Below are 21,311 nucleotides of genomic sequence, written 5' to 3'. Positions count from 1 at the left end.
AGCAGAAAAAAGACCGCGGGGGGTTTGAAAGCGATGTGCCGGGAGTCTGGGCGGCTCCAGTGACCCTCGAGCTCCCGGTCAGCGATCGAGCTGGTGGGTAACAGACATCCCTGAAAACGTCGCAGTACTTTTGCAAATATGTGGTGTCTTGATAAACAGAGCAGACATTTGAAGTTTACACAGCTACGTTCTCACCAGGAAATATGTTAAACGTTTATTTTGTGACCCAGAAAGATTAATAAGAGTAACATTAACGCTAAAGGCTGCCGCCATTGTTGGAAACTGGAATTGGCTGGGCCACACTGAATTCTGGGATAGGTGGGCCACGAAGGACACACCCGATCCATCCTTCAAATCTGGGGAAAAGGAGGACTCGTTTGGAGGAGTCTTCGAATCGGGACAGCCTTTGTCACCTGGCTGTGATGTAATCGGCCTATGAATCGGGACATACCTTGTGACCGCAGTTGTTTTACAGTGATGATGATGACTGCATTGATTTGGTTCTGTTTCTATGTGGAGAACGTCATCCACGCAGAGGGTCAATAAAGAACCTAAAACATGCTCACTGTTTAGATTTATTTATTTTTTAAATAATTTTAAATCCAGCAGAAGCTTCAGGAGGGATTTGGGTTCAGCACCAGCAGCTCTTCAGATGTATTCAAATCAATCATCCAGCATCTGAGCAGGACGCCTCCTGGGCGAGCCCGGTGGATCCAGAACAGTCTGCTCACATCCTGTCGGTCCACTCTGGTGTCATCAGGTGTCGCTGAGGTGTTCAGGACAGAGCGGCTGATGGGCAGAGCCACAATGAGGCAGAATCATAAAATCACAGACTTATATAAAAAGTAGCCAGCGTGCTGTCAGTGTTTGACTCTGCACTAATTATTCTGAAGCCTCAGTGTTTGTCTTTTGTTTGCTGCAGCCAGCATTCACATATTTTGTTTCATTTATTTAGATTTTTGTTTTCCATGAATAACAGTGATGATGAGAGCAATGCAGTGAGTCAGGTGTCAATCAGCACCTGTAAAGAGGTAAACATCTCAGACAGAAGCAAGTGAATGTGAAAAATGATCAAAATGGACATCACAGCTGTCCCTCTGCAGTCTGGGGTTCAGGCTCCTCAGTGGGAGTTTGGGGGGTCTCGTTGGGCCCTTTGTGTCCTCGTGGCCGCCCCAGTTTTCCTCGGTGCAGTAACTATTCCGTCCAGCAGGCGGCGGCAGCGCGTATTGACTCAAGCCGCCATTATCCCGTAGTAGAAGGAGGAAGAACAGAGGGGAAGCATCCAGGAATTCTGCCACAGTTCTCCTGAAAAACCTCCTCGGCGCCATGGAAATGTCGGGAGCGGACAGCGACTGGAGGAGCCCACAGTTCCGACAGAAAGTCGTGGCTCAGATGTGAGAAAGTCTCTGTTGTTCTGTTTAATGTCACTGTTTTGGTTTGTGTTAGCCGCTCAGGCTAAGCTAAAGGCGGCGCTGTTAGAAAATGCGTCATGTCTGAGCAGGCGTTTAGAAAACGTTAAATTAAGAAAAACCGGTAAAAAAGCAAAGCGAGCTCGGATCTGATGACACGACGGGACACAGAGGACGAAAGGTCCGGATGGTGGCTTCTATTCGGCGAAGAGAAAATGGACAAAATGACGCTAACAGATCATTTCTGTCAACTTTCATTGTTAGCACCATTAGCTGCTGAAGCTAATGAGTTACAGTTATCTGCGCTGTGAGAACGTTCACCTGCATGACTGAAAGTCAGGCTGTGTAGTGTGAATAAGCGGCTACAGTCAGCGTGAGATCACGTGACGCTCCCGCTCTTCTGCTCGTACACAGTCAGGAAAGTAAAAAACAAGCAGCTCAGGGCTGCTTTGGTTTAACACGGGAAAGGTCGTCGGTTCGAAACCGGAGGATTTCTTCAGGTGGGTCGTGAACATGTGTGGATTAATTCCTGAAAGCAGCGGATTACAGCAGTGAGGTCCTTTTAATAAAGATTAGAGTGTCCCCATCTTTATAGAGAGAAATGCTGCTCATCAGGCTGAATGGGTTCAAATCCACTGTCACAATGTTCCATTCACTCCTATAAGGGACGCTGAAAAAAGGCAGACCTGAATCTAAATAATCTGAAAGAGGTGTTATGAAAGTTTGAGTCAGGATACTCTGTTGATCCTGGGTTCAGATTAGGTTTAAAGTGGGCACACTGTTTGAACTGTCCTCCAAAGGCTTCTGATACAGTGCATTGATGTACTGTCCGAGTAAAAACAGAAGCAATAGAGCTCAGCAGAGCAGCAGATCATAGTCTTCATCCAAACTCAGTGCTGTGGAGTCTGTGAGGTCGTTTGTGTCATTTCTAGTGGAAAGAAATCTCTATGTCGATGTAAACAACAGCTCCTCGCGGTGTACCACAAGGCTCTGCTTTAGGTCCACTGCTGTTTTCCACCTGTGCCGTTTTTCCTTTATGCAGAACATTATTGTTGACGGTGGGAAAGATCCAAAAGCTTTTGTTGCATTTAGGAAAGACGTGACATGTCCTTTCTGCCAATAATCAAAAAGTTAGCGAGGTCTGAAAGCATCCGAACATGTAACGTCGGACCAAAATATACGAGCATAGGAACCTCCACTCTGTCCCACAGCAGCAGCAGCAAACAGGTCATTTATAGAAGCTACGTCGTTATTTTTCATCATGATTTAGACTTTTTTTCATTATTAGGTATCAGAACCTGTAATATACAAAGATTACAGCAAACAGCTGGCACGTGTGACTAGTTTAACTGTTGTAGAAGAAGATTTGGATAACAAGTGCTTTTATTTCAATAAAGAAGATATAAAACCTGCCCTCGCAGTTGTAACAAAATAAACACATTTTAATACATTAATAACTTCCTGTAAAACACCTTTCCCGTTCAGCTACGTTTCCCCGGCTCAGCGATCCTGACGTCCCCGTACAGTCTTTATCCGTCAGGATCCTTATCCACATGCAGACTGTGGTGTTCCAGGATTGGTTCAGCGTTGCGATTTGAGCCGTGTTAACTTAACGTGTTCGCTGCTCGTTTCTGTGTTGTCTTCTCACAGGTCCGGTTCATGTGCAGCGTCGTGGTTTTAAATTATGCATGTGATGCTCACGGTGAATGAATGAGTGTAACTGGGGAGGTGGGGGTGAATGCAGAGACCAATGAAGATATCAAGGTGTGTTTGTGACGATGAGTGTGATTCCTGCAGCGAAGAGGCCATAAGGAAGGCAGGAACCTCGAACACCACGCACAAGTCGGGCACGGACATGGAGAACCACGTCTACGTCAAAGCCAAATCCAGGGTGAGTCCCGCCCACCGCCGCCGCGTCTGGATTAGTTACTGCTGACGCTGCTTTCTGAAAATGATTGGCTTACAAAAGAAGTGAAAGTTGTTACTGATCAGTGTTAACGCCACCTGCTGGGCAGGTTTGAGATGACAAAACAAACACAGGAGAGCCAGATCGCACCAGCAGACTGGTTATTAAACTACAAACTGGGACCGTTTACGAGTTATTTGATCAGCCTTATTTGTGGAAGCAGATCACTGGTTTTAGAGGTTGTTTGAAGCTAGAGAGCTGCATTTTTTATATCACGATAAAATGCAGAATAACAGAAGCAGGTTTAATGCACACTGAAGTATTTAAATGAAGCCGTGAATGTCGCCGTTCTCCTGAAATGTCCTCGAACGTCGTTCAGTGAATGTAAATTCTGCACCATGTGTCTGGTTTTTCCTCAGGAGGAGTATTTATCTCTGGTGGCCCGGCTGATCATTCACTTCAGAGACATCCGTGAGTATCCGAGGAGCGCATCGTGCCTTAGTGATCGCAGATCAATGACCTGTCGCCGATCTTATGGGTGAAGCTGGCGTTGGACTGCAGGTCACAGTCACGCACTAATCTGGTCGTTTGTTGCTTTTGATTCATTTGAGCATCAAATTCAGGAAAAACAAGAAACACAATTTTATATTTCATGTTAGAAAGACAATGTGCTCAGCAGTCGGTCTGAGAGCAGAACGCACCCTCACTGATTTACCTGCCGGCGGGCAGGAAGTGAGTCTTTACAGACTCCATCCACAAAAGCAGAGTGAGCAGGAAGTCTCGTTCCTGTGGGTACAAACGCTTTTTCAAATCAGCAAACGTGACTTTGACTCACATCGCTCATACAGCAACCTGTAAATGTCTGCTGTTTATTCACACCTGTGCTGTTCAGAGAGGGGCGGAGCTTGTCTCCACATTCATATAGAGGAGTTGTTTGTGTATTTAGCTGAGTGGATCTGCTGCTCAGCCCTGAATCCTTGATCAGAGTTATTGACGGCTGTGTCCTCTCTGCAGATAAGAAGGCTCATGGAGGTTCAGGTAGGTGGGCTTCGTGTCTCTCTGGTCTCCCCTCCCCCGCCCCATTTGTTTTCTTTGCTGTGTTCTGTCCTCTGCTGGACCGGTCTGTACCGGACTCATGGCGTTCATGATTTCTGCTGTGCATGTTGGAGCTGCTTAATATGGTCTGTTGTCTACCCTTCTGCTAGATCCCATGAATGCCCTGAATACCCTGACAGGGGTTGGAGGGGGTCCTGGCGCCATTGGCATGGGGCCTCGCCCTGCCGGTGCTCCAGTGGGTGGCATGGGGGCCATGGGGCCGATGCAGATAGGCCAGCATGCCATGGCAGGGGTGGCTGGAAACCCACAAGCCAGTGAGTGTTTCCTCCATGTGGTGTTTGCTGTAAATGCACATCTTCCGAGTGTTCGGTGGAGGCTGGCTGCGTCTACATGCCACATTTCGGCGTCAGAGCCGGCCTGATTTTCAGTCTCTGCTTTAGCACGGTGTGTGTCTGAGAGTCCAGAGCTGGCCTCGCACGCTGGCCCGCTGCTTCATCTCCCCAACTCTCTCCCCCTGCAGTCGGCGGACCGGGATCTATGCAGCAGTTGGTGCAGCAGCAGCAGCAGCAGCAGCAGAACGCCATGCAGTTCCAGCAGTTCCAACAACAGCAGCAGAACGCCATGCAGCAGCAGCAGAACGCCATCCAACAGCAGCAGCAGCAGCAGAACGCCATCCAGCAGCAGCAGCAGTTCCAGGTGCAGCAACAGCTGAGGGCACAGCAGCAGCAGATGCAGCAGCAGCTCCAACAGCAGCAGCAGCAGCAACAGCAGGCCCAGAACCAGCAGCAGCAGAACCAGGTGAGACCAGGTCATACTCCCTGCAGGCGGAGTAAATGCTGCGTAGGTGCCGGGATTAAAGTCCGATCCTCTCTGCATAAATCAGCTCTATCCAGAGACGGGATGAGTTGTAAACTGTGAGAGCAAATAAACAGCTAACAGATCATCTGCAGAGGCTTATTGAAGAGTTTCAGTCAGGTTTCAGAGCTCATCACAGCACAGAAACAGCTTTAGTGAAGGTTACAAATGATCTTCTTATGGCCTCTGACAGTGGACTCATCTCTGTGCTTGTCCTGCTAGACCTCAGTGCAGCGTTCGATACTGTCGACCATAATATCCTATTAGAGCGATTAGAACATGCTGTAGGTATTACAGGTACTGCACTGCAGTGGTTTGTATCATATCTATCTAATAGACTCCAGTTTGTGCATGTAAATGGAGAGTCCTCTTCACACACTGAGGTTAATTATGGAGTTCCACAGGGTTCAGTGCTAGGACCAATTCTGTTTACATTATACATGCTTCCCTTAGGCAGTATCATTAGAAGACATAGCATACATTTACACTGCTATGCAGATGACACCCAGCTCTATCTGTCCATGAAGCCAGATAACACACACCAATGAGTTAAACTGCAGGAATGTCTTAAAGACAAAAGAAATAATCTGACTTTCAGTGATCAACAGTTTCTGCAAAATCAACTTAAAGCTAACCTTCCAGCGGTGCCTTAAGTTGCCTTACAGAGGATAAGTTTAGTGCCCCGAGCTCACAGCTGCGATCTGGCCACCCTGAAACCACCGCTCTGATCGCTAGTGGCTGTGAGGGGAGACGAGTGGCTTTCCTCTCATTACTCATCAGCTGTGTTTGTCTGATTACAGATGCACCAGTCCAGGCTGCAGCTTATGCAGCTCCAGCAGCACGCTCAGGCCCAGGCTCAAGCCCAAGCTCAAGCCCAAGCCCAGGCTCAGGCCCAGGCTCAGGCCCAGGCCCAGTCCATCCAGCAGATGGTGCAGCAGCAGCAGGTCCAGGCTCAGACTCAGCCGGTTCAGATGCCTCCTCACTCCCAGCAGCAGCAGCAGCAGTCGGGCATGGTGTCTCAGTCTCTGGCCGGACAGATGCCATCCCAGCACGTCTCTCTGAACCAGCAGCAGCAGAGGCTGCAGGCCTTCCAGGTGAGACAGAACTGCAGGTTTGGTTCTGTAACTCCGACTGAATCACAGCCAGACAGTCGGTGTCTCAGCGTTCAAAGTCCAAATCGAGTCAGAGAAATTGTTTTTAAGATTGTAATTCATAACATAAGTTAGCACAGTTTCACTCGGTGCTGTCATTTAAAAAACTGGACGCCTGAAAAAGCAGCGAATCAGATTTTCAAAGTAAAACAGGAAGTCTGCAATGAAAATCCGACCAGAGGCTGTGATCAGTCTGCAGTTCCTGCTCCAGTGGTCTGAATTTTCTCAGTGCTCCCTTCCTCTGCTTGCATGCTTTGCTATGTGTGTGTGTGTGTGAGAACAGGCCCGTGCAGCCTTGCAGCAGCAGCAGCAGCAGCAGGCAGCGCAGCAAGCTCAGCAGGCCGCAGCGCAAGCACAGCTCAACGCAGCCGCCGCTGCAGCCGCCATGCCGGGACAGGTGAGGACGCCGCCACAAACTCAGGTTCATCAGCTCTGAGTTATTTAGACGATCAGACAAACGGCAGGAGATTGTAGAGCAGGTGTCGGGAGTACGCTTCACGGCAGCAGAAACAGGAAACTCAAAATGACAGGTTCGCCTGCTCCGGGGCGACCGCTTCCTGTTAACTGTAGGTTAAACTGTCCACACCTGATATTCTCACTGCTTAAGTCACAAAGCTGAACCTGCAGGAACATCTGAGCTGGTCCTCACAGGTGTAGAAAGACGGAGGTCTCACCTGTCCTCTCTGCTCACCTGTGCTTTGTTTCTTCTGAAGCTGGTTCGTCCTGGGATGCAGATTCCAGCCCGGCTACCTCGAGCACCTCTGAACCCCATCCCTCCTCAAAACGCCACCACCGCTGCAGCTGGCGTGGTGGGAGTGCAGGCCATGACACCGCAGGTATTTATCCCCAGTGTGACCTCTGACCTTCACCTGCTCGTCCTCATGTTTCTTCAGTCTGAAGCAGCTTCATGAGGTGGAGACAGTTTCTAACGACCTCATGGAGCTGCTTCACACACACAAACATCGTGCCTTCCCCTCTGTGCTCTGATTGGCTAGTTTGTCTTTCCTTGTCTGTCCAATCACCTCGAGCAGATGTCATCGCCCTCACCGGTGCAGGTCCCGACTCCTCAGTCGATGCCGCCTCCTCCGCAGCCGTCACCCCAACCCCCGACCTCACAGCCCAACTCGGCCAGGTACGTCCAGTAAATAGACCACACCGCTGACCTTTCAGGACAGCAGTGGGTCAGCCAGTTGTCAGCCTCTGGCTGAGGCGAGTTCAGATTCACGTCTGCGTCTGGTCTCTGACCCGCTCGGTGTCACAGGACAGAATCGGCGCAGGTTACATGTCTGTCAGCAAGTCTAACTCCTTCTGGCTCCTCCCACAGCTCCGGTCCCACTCCGTCTCCGGGGGGTTTCCAGCCCAGCCCGTCTCCTCAGCCGTCGCCGAGCCCCGCCAACTCCAGAACCCCCCAGAACTACGGCGTGCCCTCCCCCGGGCCACTCAGTACTCCAGGTAACCCCACAAACATCTGGAAGGAACTTTTCACAGAGCTCAGAATAACGTGAACGCAGCAGCTCCGTCACGCTCGCTGACCACGCCGCTGAGCGGCGCAGTCGTGTGCACCTCGATCACAGCTACACACACACTGAGGTCAGAGAAGGTGAAACACACGTCTGTTTTCCCTCCTCAGAGTTTCACCGGCTTTTATTGTGAAACTTTCAGTGAACCCGAGCTCGGTGATGAGTCCGGCGGGGCCCACGTCTCTGGAGGACCAGCAGTACATGGAGAAGCTCAAACAGCTCTCCAAGTACATCGAGCCGCTGCGCCGCATGATCAACAAGATCGACAAAAACGAAGGTGAGCCGCTCGCCTCGCTGACATCACAACCTCCTTCCGAGGCGCCACAGCACACACATGCACGGGTTCCCAAACTGAGGTTCGTGGAGTTCATCTTTGGTAATGGTACACTTGGAGATTTAAAGGATAAATCCTCTTCTTACTAAAGAAACGAAAGCACGATGATCATGACTGGAAGAGTCGGAAAGGAAAAATGTTCTGATAGGAAACATGAACAGGAAGACGATGTCGAGGTAGGAAGTGGAGGGGAAGCGAGGAGCTCATGATTAGAAGGGCAGTCATGTGACACGACGTGAGGAGAAGAAGAAACACATGATCGAGTCGTTCATGTTGATGATGTTCAAACACGAGTCCACTGCAAAGTCACAGAATCAGCAGATCGCTCGAAAGAAGGGAAACTTCTGCTCCTGAACAGGGATGCGTATCGTTTAGGTTTGATCCGGTGCCCGTCCTGAACGCATCCACGCGTGGTTAAAGTTCAGCTGCTTTCTTCTGTGTTTTCAGACAGGAAGAAGGACCTGAGTAAGATGAAGAGCTTGCTGAACATCCTGACCGACCCCAGCACCAGGTGGGATTCATTCCTTTCAGGTTCGATTTGTGCGTGAAACAATCCAAACTCGGCTGACGTGGTTAGCCGCCTCCACCCAGAGCCTGCTCCACGTCTTCGCATCAGACACTAGGAGTCCGGCGTTTTCCAGCTGTGGTCGCGTGATCACAGCTGGAAAACACAAACACTGTAGATATGGGAAGTGATGTCAGCCACGCCTCCAAGCTCACAGCTGAAGCTGCTGCTCCTCGCTACACTTCCTGACCTCCTTTTCCTGACCTTTGACCTATAGGTGTCCCCTGAAGACGCTGCAGAAATGTGAGATCGCTTTGGAGAAGCTGAAGAACGACATGGCGGTGGTAAGGCGAGCGCCTCCTCTTATTTCTAATCTTCAGAGGGTCGACGCCAGTCTGAGCCTCTGTTTGTGTTTCCTGTCCTTTCAGCCGACGCCCCCTCCCCCGCCCGTGGCCACCAACAAACAGTACCTGTGTCAGCCGCTGCTGGACGCCGTCATGGCCAACATCCGCTCGCCCGTCTTCAACCACTCCCTCTACCGATCCTTCGCCCCCGCCATGAGTGCCATCCACGGACCACCCATCATGTAGGTACCACACACACGTCGCGCTACACTTTACAGGTCAGAGGTCATATTCACAGCGTCGCGTCCTCCTCAGGGGGCCGAACATCTCCGGGCGCAAGAGGAAGCACGAGGACGACGAGCGGCAGACGATCCCCAACATCCTGCAGGGCGAGGTGGCGCGCCTCGACGTCAAGTTCCTCGTCAACCTCGACCCCGCGTACTGCAGCAACAACGGCACCGTGCACCTCATCTGCAAGCTGGGTGAGAACGCCGCCCCCCACTGCTCCGCCCACTTCAGATCACACAGTGAAACCTTATTGGTGTTTGATTTTTCTTTCAGACGATAAAAACCTTCCCAGCGTTCCTCCGCTGCAGCTCAGTGTTCCTGCCGATTATCCCGACCAGAGTCCGCACTGGGCCGATGACGGAGAGCAATACGGTAAGACACGCCCACCACCGCCATCTTTCATCACCCAATAGAGCCGCACATCCACAGAGACGTCCACAGGCTCAATAAAAGTATTAATAAACAAAATGCAGATAAATAGGTGAAAACACTCTTAAAAGCATAAATTCACAAAAGTCTAAATTAGAGCAGGAAATAAGAGCGTTTGTGAGGGGCAGCCAATCAGGATGCCACACAGAGGCGTGGCCTTGAAGAGGGAGGATAGAGTCAGAGTAGAAACGTTTCTATCAGATGGCCGTCGGACATTTAAAGTCTTTTTGTCTTCAAACTTAAATCTGGGAACGTGTGGTGATGACATCATCGACTGCGTGCGTTTCAGGTGCGAACAGCTTCCTGCAGACAGTTCACAGGAACATGACGTCCAAACTGCTGCAGCTGCCCGACAAACACTCGGTGACCGAGCTGCTCAACACCTGGGCTCGCAGCGTCCAGCAGGCCTGCCTGTCTGCAGCCTGAGACCCCGCCCACTGCTCCCCGTGCATGCTGGGTAAGACCTGCAGATGGGCGTCATCAGAGCCGAAACCCATTACCGATTTCTCTGCTGCTCCTTGAATGCGTCATGAGTCTGTTTCTGTTAGTTTAAATAAAGTTTTAGTCCCTGTTTTGTATGACGTCTTTTTGTATTAAATAAAATGTGTTCACTTCAGTCCAATCAGCTGTTTTCTGTTTACCTGCTGCAGGTGTGAACACACACCTGTCAATCAGCCGTTTACTTCCTGTTCACTCACAGGTTCATCTGTGTCAGTGAAAGAGGCGGAGTTTCCAGCATGTGACTAATCAGAAACAAACCGGTGAACTGACAGCAGAGTGTGCGTGTGTGCTGTGTTAATAAAGTTTATCTAAAAGCTTTCGTAGGAGCGTCACAGCGCTGATTTCAGTTGGGAACACTTTCATGAGCGCACACCTGTGATCAGAACATCAAAGTTCAATTGTTCATCACAGGGTGGGCTCTTCGCTGGTTGGTTTAACCAATCAGAGCTCAGCTGGTGAAGAAGAGTGAAGCGTGGTGTGCTTTTATTTTCATATGTTTATTCTTTAAAGAAGCTCACAGATAGCTGATACAAAACGCCCAAAAACAAATAAAAACATGGAAAATGAACAGACAGTTTATCGTGCGTGGGGTCTCATGAAGTTCGGGGTTCAGAATCTGAGGGAGAACGCTCTGTAGGACAGGTTGGTGAACACGTCGATACGGTCGCTGCTGCCGCCGACCGTCAGCACCTGAAACACACAACACGTTCACTAACACTGGGGGGAAAAACCTGACGTCGCTCTGTCTTCATTCACATCCTCTCTCTTCTGGCCACACCCCTTGCTGACTTTTAATGTGTAGGATGTTCCGGTTGTCTTCTCCAGCTTCAACCAATCAGCACTGAGCCACATTGTACTGTCCCGCCGTGTTTGCACACGCTCAGTTTGTCACGGCTCAGGTGTGATATGTGGACTTTTGAAATAGCGAAGTGTGAAACGCGTTAAACTTCACTCGTGAACCTGTCGTGTCATGTGACCTCCGTGTTTGCGTGAGGATGTGCGTGCTGCATTCAGGGTCTCACCCGGTGCTCGGTGCTGTTGTTGTTGAGCTGCAGCGTGTTCAGGCTCTGTGGCGTGCAGGGAATCTGAGCTTTGACCTCGCCGCCCAGCAGGCAGTGCGACACGAACGCACCTTCACCCACCGTTAGGATCTACAGGAAATGCATCACAGGAAGTGAACCAGAGCGAGCACCGGCACAGATGGACAAACACTGACTGAAGCGTCTTCCTCACCAAGTCCTGATGGAAGGTGGACTGTCGTTGGCACCCGCTCAGGTTAAAGATGGAGGTCGGTGACAGCGAGCGGAGGTGCCACAGAGACAGAGACGGTCCGCCGCCGCACAGCTGTGAGAACAGGAAGTCAGACATGTTCAGAATCTTACACATCTGGAATCTAAGGAAACATCTGTAAAAACAACAACCCTCAGAACAAGAACGAAGGAGAACGTTTCATCTCGCAGTTTAACGTCACCTGAACTCACCTGGAGTCCATCACCTGTTTCTAACACAACACGAGTCCTCACAGAGTCAGTCTGACTCAGAAATAAGACTTTCATCTTTAGAGGTTTTCATGGTTAAAGCTGTGATCAAAGATCAAAGATGACATCATTTTCATCAAAGTGAACTTTGATGAAAGGAGGGGGAGGAGTCACAGCGATGCGAGGAAACGTTTTCTCACCATCCAGTCGGAGTCGGTGGTCACGCAGCTGATCCATTTACCGTACTGAGGACGCGCACACACCTGAAACACACACACACCTGTGTTTATCCTCAGATAAAGAGGAAGTGACATCATCACAGGAAGTCTGCGACGCTTTCCGGCACTCACCTCGTACTTGTAGACCTCGATGCAGTGAACACACTGACCCGTCCTGCTGTCTGCAACAGCAACACATCACCTTCATCATCACCTCCATCACCAAAATCCTCATCGTCACTAATATCATCATCATCCTCACTAGGGCTGAGCGATAAGGCCTAAAATCCATATTGCGGTATAATTTGAAGCATGTGCAGTAACGATATATAGGCGCAGCTTGATGAGATCATCAACATGCGCCATCACGGTAGAGCGGTATAGTCAAAACCCCACGTTGGCCAAATTCATATCGTTTCTACTGTATATTGTTTATACCGCCCACCCCTACTCCTCGCCACCATCTTCACCATCATCATCCTCCCGACAGCCCCATGTTTCCTGTGAACTCACCCCACAGCCTCACTGCTCCGTCCTCTCCCCCCGACAGGATCTCCGCCTCCCTCTCTCTTACAGTCACGCAATGGACGTAGTCCGAGTGACCCTGAAGCACCGTCTGAAGACAAAACACAAACCTGTCACCATGGAAACACAGAACTCCCCCAACAGACGCTGCCATGAAAATCAGATTGAAACAGTTCAGTGCACACACGGACGTCCAGGCATAAAACCTGCAGTTCCTCTGACATCCAGCAGAGGCTCCAGCAGTGAGTCGTTCCCCACAGACTCACACGTTAACAGCAGAAGTCAGCATTTACACACACACACACGACAGCGACGTGCTGTAAGGAGAAAACATGGAGTCAACGTTGTTCCCCACTCACCTTGAACACACCGTTTTCCAGGTCCATGACATGGATGTTGTTATCGCCTCCTCCAACCACCAGGCTGTTATCCTGACACACAAACACAACTCCTCATTACACGTCGGAGCGACACGTCCGACAGAAAGACAACTATCCTCATTATCATCGGAGAAAAGGCCCCGACTGCAGCTGCATCCCTTCTACAAGCAAAAAATTAAATAACATTCAAAAAGAATGAAAAGAAGTCAGAATAATAAAAGGACCTCAATAAAACATCCAAAAACAAATAAAGGTTTAGTAAAAGGGTGGCTCTGACGACGAGGATGATGAGGAGGAGAATATTCTTCATACTGTCACAGGTTTGTGTTTTATTTCAGGTTCGAGTGTTTTCTGCTCGTAGAGGCGGGCCAGCTTTAACGCGATGAAGAGAAGCAGAGCAGACAGGTGGAGCTGTACTCACTCTGGGGTTGATGGTCATGGAGTTGATCTCTGGGATCTCCAGGCTGGATCTGTAAGGAGACAGCAGATGCGTGAGTGAGGACGCAGACAGGAGGCAGACAGGAAGCAGACAGGAGGCAGACAGGAAGCAGACAGGAGGCAGACAGGAAGCAGACAGGAGGCAGACAGGAGGCAGACAGGAGGCAGACAGGAGGCAGACAGGAGGCAGACAGGAGGCAGACAGGAGGCAGACAGGAAGCAGACAGGAGGCAGACAGGAGGCAGACAGGAGGCAGACAGGAAGCAGACAGGAAGCAGACAGGAGGCAGACAGGAGGCAGACAGGAGGCAGACAGGAAGCAGACAGGAGGCAGACAGGAGGCAGACAGGAGGCAGACAGGAGGCAGGGGTGGAAGACTGGTTCTCACTTGTAGTTCGGTCTTCGGGTCCACAGAGGTTTGACGTTCTGAGGAAGCAGAGACACAAAAATCAGGCAAACTCGTTTTCCCTCTCCATCTATGTGTCCCTGAAGGCGTTCCAGGTTACCTTCTTGGTGAGCTCGCTCCAGCTCCAGGCGCTGATCTCGCCATTTCCCGCGCTCAGCAGGTGGCAGTCAGTGGACAGAAGGGAAAAGACCGGTCCCTCATGAGCTGCAGGACAAAAAGACCAAAAAGGAATCTGTGAGGACAGTGTGTCCAACATCAACACGGACACAATAAACGGCCACTAAAGTCCCAATGAAACCAGAACTCGTCACAGGGCAGCAAATAAAAAATCACAATAAAATGAGCCTCAAAAATATTGACTCACAAACACACCTGGAACTCCACCTGCAGGCTAAATCCAGAGTTTTGGTTTAAAATCAGCTGGAACCTTCACGTTTTCACTGATTCTTTATTTCCAGCGTGTTTTCAGCATGACGCAGATGTTTGTCACCAAACACACTGACGCTTTAGCGCCTCACAAGAGCGTCCAGTGTGACGGGAAACAGACAAATGTCTGGATCTATCAAACAAAAGGCTGGAAAGGTGAGTGTGTTTTCATGTGAGTGAGCTCAGACTTCCTGGGTTCTCATCACGTTGTTATTTTTTTATGCCACTGTTCGAGTCTGCAGGTGTAAAACACCAGCAGGTACACCTGTGACGCCCTCGCCATACTGCAGAGGCTCGGATGGTTTAGGGCGACCTTTGGCCCGAACACTCACCCGTGAAGGTCAGAACAGGTTTCTGGTTGAGCGCGGTGGCGTCTGGACTCAGAGCTGCAGACAAACTGAAAAAAACAGTAGTGACAAATTCAATTCAATTCAATCTTTATTGGCAGACTACATGTCCAAAAAAAATAAGAGGTGTGGCCCTCGCAGCCAAGTCGAACCAGGTGCGTTTGACTCACCTGAACACTGCGATCTCGCCGTAGTTGTTTCCAGCTGCCAGGAAGCGGCCGCAGGGAGAGAAACTCTGAGAGAACACGGACATGTGCAGCAGCTGCAGACACAGACAGGTGCGTTAGTCCAAGCGCCACAACACAGGTGAGCAGCCACACCTGTGCAGGGACATCTGGACACTTAGTTACCACGTGCTGTAGGACATTCAGTCATGTGACGTCACCTTTATTCACCTGAGTGTAAAGCAGCTTTAAATAAACAGTTTGTGAATGAACGTGCATGTCTCTATAAACAGATGACTCGGAACAAAGGTTGTTATTAATACTGATCACTTCCGGTCAGTAAATCTATCGCACATCACATTCACCTCAGCCTGAAACTTTTTAAAGACTCGAATTTAAATTCAGTGGAATTTTTAACGGAGTTTGTTTTCCGGTAAAACCTGGAACTAATCCGAGCTCGTTCACTTCTTTGTTTCTATCGTTCAGCACGAAGCTCGCTTTACTCTCAAACATCAGCCGGTTTCTCTATTTCCTGTTTCCGGTGAGATAAACGGAGCAAGCCTCACCTCCACGGGACCCATGCCGCTCCCACAAACACACCGAGCTCCTTTAAAACGAACAGGCACAAACACCCAAACAGAAGCAAAGGAACCAAAACTTAAACAGAGGAGGGAAAGAGCGGACCGGGGCGAGGGAATGTGACGTCACCAACACCAGCCCAGAGGATTCTGGGAGATGTAGTGTAGAAGCGGCAAGACGCTTCTTTTCCTCAGCGGCTCGTCCTCCTTCACTGCATCCACGAAGTTTCTCTGAGCTCTTCCTCTTCTCTTCCTGCCATCAGATTAATCATCATCCTCCCTCCTTCCTCCTGCAGATCACAGAGTCGCCTGCCTGGCCTCATCAGCCATCCCGTCGATCAGTACTGCAAAAAAGCAGGGGCTCAGAGCAGATCCCTGCTGTACTCCCACCTCCACCTTCAGCCACCTCAGCGCTGTCCTCATACGTATGCTGCACCACCCTCACATACTCCTTCATGGTTCCTCGTGCAGTACCGTCAGTCATCTGCTTCCTCTGATCCACAAACACACAGAAGCTCCTTCTCATCTACATTTCTCCATCAGGTCTAACGTCACAGCTCTTCCTCAGCATAAAGCCACATGTTGGTGGTGTGGCTCACCAGCGTCATCCTCTCTCCTAGACTTCTCCACACCCACAGAGGTACACTGTACTGCCAAAAGTATTCACTCGCCCATCCAAATCATTGAATTCAGGTGTCCCAGTCACCTCCATGACCTCCATGACCGCAGGTGTTTAAAGTCAGCAGCTAGGCATGCAGAAATAATGTGTGGAAGCAGGGCTCGCTCTCAGGAGCTCAGGGAACTCCCTCGTGGCGCTACCATAGGATGCCTCCTGTGCAACAGGTCCAGCTGTGGAATTTCTTCACAACTTAACATTCCACAGTCAGCTGTTAGTGGAATTATAACAAAGTGGAAACAACTGGGAACGCCAGCAGCTCAGCTATGAAGTGGTCGACCGTGGTGCGAGGCGCAGAGTGCACAGAGGTCGCTGACTCTGCGGAGTACGTTACTACAGACACCAAACCTCACGTGGCCTTCATCTGAGCTCAACAACAGTGCGCAGAGAGCTTTTTGGAATGGGTTTCCATGGTGACCAGCTGCATACAAGCATTACATCATCAAGTGTTTAATGCAGTGGTGTAAACCACGCCACTACTGGACTCTAGAACAATTGCGGCATGTTCGCCGGACTGACCGATCACGATCACGAGGACCGGCCTGCACAGAGTCCTGACCTCATCCTGATCCAACACCTTTGGGACCAATCAGAGCGGAGACTGTGAGCCAGGCCTTCTCCTCCAACACCAGCGTGACCTCACACATGTGCTTCTGGAAGAATGATCAACACTCCCCATAAACACTCCTGAACCTGAGGAAATCCTTCCAGGAGACGTCCAGCTGCACACGGTGGGCCGACATCATATTCACTGGAGTTCATGGCAGAACGGTGGATCTCATCTGGACCAGTCGCCTTTCCACTCTCCACCCTCGTCTTAGCTGCTCTCAAAGTTATCATAGTTTTATACTCTCAAATGATTTTTTATTTTTATTTCATTTTGAGTTTTTAATTCGCTTTAGTTTCCAGAGCACATTTTCTTGTTTCGGTTTGGTTCAGTCCACAGCACAAAAAATCATCGGCTGCCCCCTGCCCTCTTTGTCTGCTGTCTACAACTCCCGTTGTCTCAGCAGGGCCAGAAACATCTCAAAGGACACTACCCACCCCGCCTACCATCTTTTCAACTTACTGCCCTCTGGCAGGCGCTTCAAATCCATTCAGGCCAGAACAAACAGACTCGGGGAAGGCTTCTTCCCCAAAGCTATCACCATACTCAACTCAAACTTGCACACAAGGGCGTAGATTTAGAGATTATTGAATTGTCCCCACCAATAGAGAAATCAAACCCGATAGAAAGGAAAAAAAAGATCTGTCAACGTCTCATTCACCCAGCGGTGCAGAAAGAGTGAAATTAGTTCTCTACTGGAGTCCTACCTCATGTGACAAATATGGCCAGTATGATTGGCTGAGCCTTTCAGGGAGCTCTGTTTAGTTTTAGCAGCGGCAAACCTGCGCTGCGAGGAGGATGGCAGCAAAGAGGAAGAACCTGGATATAAGAAAGTATTTTTCAAAGAAACCTGTAAGTTAGTGCTGGGCCACATCATACCGTTCACGGTAATACTGGTATGATGTTGGGCAACGATGAGAAAATGAAGTATGGCGACCGTGGCTCAGGGGGTTGGGAATCGCATCTGTAACCGGAAGGTCGCCGGTTCGATCCCTGGGCTCTCTGTCCTGGTCGTTGTGTCCTTGGGCAAGACGCTTTACCCTACTTGGCCAGAGGGGCCGATGGCGCGATATGGCAGCCTCGCTTCTGTCAGTCTGCCCCAGGGCAGCTGTGGCTACGCCTGTAGCTGCCTCCACCAGTGTGTGAATGTGAGAGTGTAGCTGCCTCCACCAGTGTGTGAATGTGAGAGTGAATGAATAGTGGCATTGTAAAGCGCTTTGAGGGCCTTGAAAAGCGCTATATAAATCCAATCCATTATTATTAGAACATGGGTAAAACACGCATGCGCTGTGCCTTTGTTTTCATACGCACATGGCGGAAAAAGTATGACGGAGAACGAGAAGAGCAAAAGCCGATCGTTGAATGAAACGATGAACCAGAACTGGTTTGTAAAAATGCTGCAGCTTCAGTGGTGTGGAACTGGTTTAGCTTTCGTCCGTCAGACACACAACAAAGCACTATTTTTGGTAGCGCATGCTAGCGGGCCGTCGTTATTACCGTGTTGTTTGGAAAATACGGCGCACTTAAAATCAATACTTTGGTTTTTCTGAAAGTCGACAGAGCCCCTTATAATCCCGTGTGCCTTATGTCTGAACTCTGGTTGTGTTTACTGACCTCGAAACGATTTTATGTGCACGGCGCTCGAAAATCTGTCAAATGTTTCAGTATGACTTTGCTAAGCTACGAAGCCGCACCGCTTGATGGATTGTTGGAGCGTTACGGCTGTCGTAGGCGGAGCCTCGTGGAGTGATACGTACTGTGCTTCAGCATAATATTACAGTGTTGTGTGTGTATAACCTCTTTAAGTTTTGTGGATGTTATACATGGTTATGCTGAGGATGTGTCGGCCAGTTTCCACTGGAAATGCCTTTTGGTTAAACTGTCAGCGAGGAGTTTGGACAAGTAACAGCTGCTTGTTTAAGTGAAAATACATTGATGGGTTTTGCACTAATAAAGTTGTGGAGTTGTAAAGTATTTTTTCTTGTGACAATTATATCGTCAGTTATCGCAAATTTTCAAATGTATATCGTGATAAATATTTTTGATCATATCGCCCTGCTCTACTGTAAATCACTTAAAGCCAAGTGCTAGGCTTTGGCCCACATCAGTCTGAAACTGTATGTAACCATGAATAACGTGTTTTGGAAACATGCAGCACTATTAGTTCTCTCAGTCTCAGAGCAGCATTTCTAATTTTGATTGAAACTGTCAGAGAAAACAGCAGCCTCGAGCGAGCCAGGATATTAGTTTACAGAGGCTGTTAGAATTATATGTCTAACGTTAAAATGTTGGTGACACAATAATTTTATCCTAATGGCACTGACATATTCATAGGGTTAATTTTTGAGACAAAATGTCATGAGGTAGTCCTGATTTTGCAAATATTCCACCTTGTAGTGCAGTGTGCACAAATTGTTTTAAAAATGCACTCACGCTACAAACATTACTGATGAGTCAAGATCTGCACAAAGTGACAGAAACACATTTTATTCTTATTGTCATGTATGTCCTATTTGTCAGGTGACAGAACCAACACAGAGCTCAGAGAGTAATGGTGACAGAAGATCACAGGTGGAATTGGATGATGACTTGATCAGGCCCCATCTTATCTTAATGACCTTGTAGTACCATATCACCCTATTAGAGCACTTCGCTCTCGCCCTGCAGGCCTACTTGTTGTTCCTAGAGTATTTAAAAGTAGAATGGGAGGCAGAGCCTTCAGTTTTCAGGCCCCTCTTCTGTGGAACCAGCTTCCAGTTTGGATTCAGGAGACAGACACTATCTCTACTTTCAAGATTAGGCTTCAAACTTTCCTTTTTGCTAAAGCATATAGTTAGGGCTGGACCAGGTGACCCTGAATCCTCCCTTAGTTATGCTGCAATAGACGTAGGCTGCCGGGGATTCCCATGATGCACTGGGTGTTTCGTCTTCACTCACTATGTATTAACAGACCTCTCTGCACTGAATCATATCTGTTATTAACCTCTGTCTCTCTTCCACAGCATGTCTTTATCCTGTCTTCCTTCTCTCACACCAACCAATCACAGCAAATGGCCCCGCCCCTCCCTGAGCCTGGTTCTGCTGGAGGTTTCTTCCTGTTAAAAGGGAGTTTTTCCTTCCCACTGTTGCCAAAGTGCTTGCTCATAGGGGGTCATATGATTGTTGGGTTTTTCTCTGTATCTATGAAGCGCCTTGAGGCGACTTATGTTGTGATTTGGCGCTATATAAATAAAATTGAATTGAATTGAATTGTTGGTTCATGACTGTATTTGAAGCACATGTGTGACTGCATGTATGTGGAATGTCTTACTGTTGTTCTGTCCACCAGGAGAGACTGGACAGTATAGATGTAAAACCAATATGCCAGCAGTTTATCTCAGTTAGTGAGAGGAGCAGGCCTGTGTTTGGCTGCTTCACATAGTGAACATTGAGTTGTTGTGTGGGACATGTAGTCCATGTCTGTTGCTGTAACAGTAGTTCATGTTTAGAATTAAAAAATCCCAGCTCACTGAGTTGATCGGGGCAACAGTGCCTAAAATGTTGCATCATTTTGCTGAGAGATCTTTTGTGGTAATCTTAGACGAGTAGTTTTATGGACAAAACCCAGCAGGTCATTCAGTGTTTCCTTAGTGCTGATGTGTCAGAGATGTTGGTGTAACTGAAGTAATGTTGTTAAGTCCTTAAAGTCATATTCTTTATTGTCATGACTCTATTTTTATGTTTGTATGACACCTGATTTATATTGAATATGACTGAAGTAAACTAGTCTTTGGCTACGTCCACACGTCCACGGGTATTTTTGAAAACGGAGATTTTCCGTTTTCGTTTTAAAAAATAATCCCGTCCACACATAAAGGCAGAAACGAAGGAAAACGCTGCTATGAACATGCCAAAGCAGCAGGTGGCGCTAGATTCCTAACCGTGCAGAAATGTTGGCCAATCAGAAGTCTAGAAGCCTCGGTGGGAAAAAGTAAACAAAGCTGGGGCATAGAAGCAGAACCGAGTCGTATGTGTGGAGGGACAGTAACTGTGTGTATATGTGAGCATTTAAACACTGCAGAGAGTAACAGTAACAGTATTGTAGAAATTCATTTCACCCCAACAATAACATGGGCACAGTGTGACGTCAAAAAAGGCGCACATCTTTGACGCTCACACGTAAATGCAAAAACTGAGTTTTCAAAAATATCCACCCTGGCAGGCGTTTTTAAAAATCTCCATTTTCAGTGACCGAAAACGCCGTTTACGCGTGGACGAAAGATGCAAACGCATAGAAACATCTGCGTTTTCAAAAATACCCGGGTACGTGTGGACGTAGCCTAAAATACTTAGTCATTTAGTCATAGTTATAATTCACATATAAAACTATGAATTGTAATTTTAAATGGTCTAAAAGCACGTAGAATAGCATATGCAGGGAAGTATATTTCTCCTTTATTTTATCAAGAAGCAAAAACAAAAAGGAAAAAAGAAGAAACGGGGCAGGGGTCGGTGGTTGAATCATCCGTCTCCACCAACGCCAAAACCAAATCTACGCCCTCGCTTGCACACAAGTAATCTGTACTGAAATATCATCAATTCTCTGCCTGTCGGTCTCTGTCATCAAGTACTGTACTGTGTATTTATATTTATATTAAGTGCATCTCATTATACTATGTATAATGACAATAAAGACTTTCAATTCAGTTCAAGTTTTTCTTACTTTTAGTCTTTCTAAGTATTATTATTGGCATGAGTCAGTGCAGGTAAAATAAAACAGGATTTTGGATGT

The 21,311-nt window shown here is 48.6% G+C and overlaps 2 protein-coding genes and 1 long non-coding RNA gene across 16 annotated transcripts; 1 reads left to right on the top strand and 2 right to left on the bottom strand.

The window, feature by feature from the left end:
- Positions 1–562: 562 nt before the first annotated feature.
- LOC145428205 (uncharacterized) lies at positions 563–1,186 on the bottom strand. Its single transcript, XR_013908432.1, has 2 exons — positions 1,022–1,186; positions 563–789 (listed from the first exon to the last, which is right to left on the bottom strand). It is a non-coding gene; the product is annotated as an uncharacterized LOC145428205 (long non-coding RNA).
- A 69-nt stretch (positions 1,187–1,255) lies between these two features.
- med15 (mediator complex subunit 15) lies at positions 1,256–10,419 on the top strand. Of its 13 annotated transcripts, none has more exons than XM_026163857.2 (18): positions 1,259–1,394; positions 3,207–3,300; positions 3,735–3,786; positions 4,330–4,353; positions 4,521–4,685; positions 4,892–5,169; positions 6,027–6,320; positions 6,661–6,774; positions 7,091–7,213; positions 7,409–7,509; positions 7,702–7,829; positions 8,040–8,174; positions 8,679–8,742; positions 9,014–9,080; positions 9,165–9,322; positions 9,396–9,562; positions 9,642–9,740; positions 10,087–10,419. In XM_026163857.2, exons 1-18 carry the CDS (start codon positions 1,327–1,329, stop codon positions 10,221–10,223), a joined length of 2,268 nt encoding a protein of 755 aa, XP_026019642.2. In that variant the 5' UTR covers positions 1,259–1,326; the 3' UTR covers positions 10,224–10,419. The 13 variants fall into 13 exon arrangements, with proteins under 13 accessions (XP_080156147.1, XP_080156153.1, XP_026019642.2 ...); XM_080300024.1 differs by having other exon boundaries at positions 6,661–6,798; XM_080300021.1 differs by having other exon boundaries at positions 1,256–1,394; positions 3,060–3,300; positions 6,661–6,798; positions 9,014–9,322.
- Positions 10,420–10,779: 360 nt separating this feature from the next.
- thoc6 (THO complex 6) lies at positions 10,780–15,404 on the bottom strand. 2 transcript variants are annotated; one of them, XM_026163859.2, is made up of 13 exons: positions 15,246–15,404; positions 14,686–14,777; positions 14,501–14,565; positions 13,843–13,946; positions 13,725–13,762; positions 13,321–13,369; positions 12,879–12,950; positions 12,508–12,610; positions 12,127–12,176; positions 11,977–12,039; positions 11,532–11,642; positions 11,321–11,449; positions 10,780–10,988 (listed from the first exon to the last, which is right to left on the bottom strand). In XM_026163859.2, the coding sequence occupies exons 1-13, from the start codon at positions 15,258–15,260 to the stop codon at positions 10,908–10,910; spliced, it is 972 nt and encodes a 323-aa protein (XP_026019644.1). In that variant the 5' UTR covers positions 15,261–15,404; the 3' UTR covers positions 10,780–10,907. The 2 variants fall into 2 exon arrangements, with proteins under 2 accessions (XP_026019644.1, XP_026019643.1); XM_026163858.2 differs by lacking the exon at positions 15,246–15,404 and adding an exon at positions 14,911–15,212.
- Between the last annotated feature and the right edge of the window lie 5,907 nt (positions 15,405–21,311).

The sequence above is a fragment of the Astatotilapia calliptera genome, chromosome 4 (assembly GCF_964374335.1).
Source record: "Astatotilapia calliptera chromosome 4, fAstCal68.1, whole genome shotgun sequence".
In the NCBI taxonomy this organism is placed as follows: domain Eukaryota; kingdom Metazoa; phylum Chordata; class Actinopteri; order Cichliformes; family Cichlidae; genus Astatotilapia; species Astatotilapia calliptera.
The sequence above is the reverse complement of the archived record's forward strand: the minus strand, read 5'-3'. Positions and strand labels throughout refer to the sequence as shown.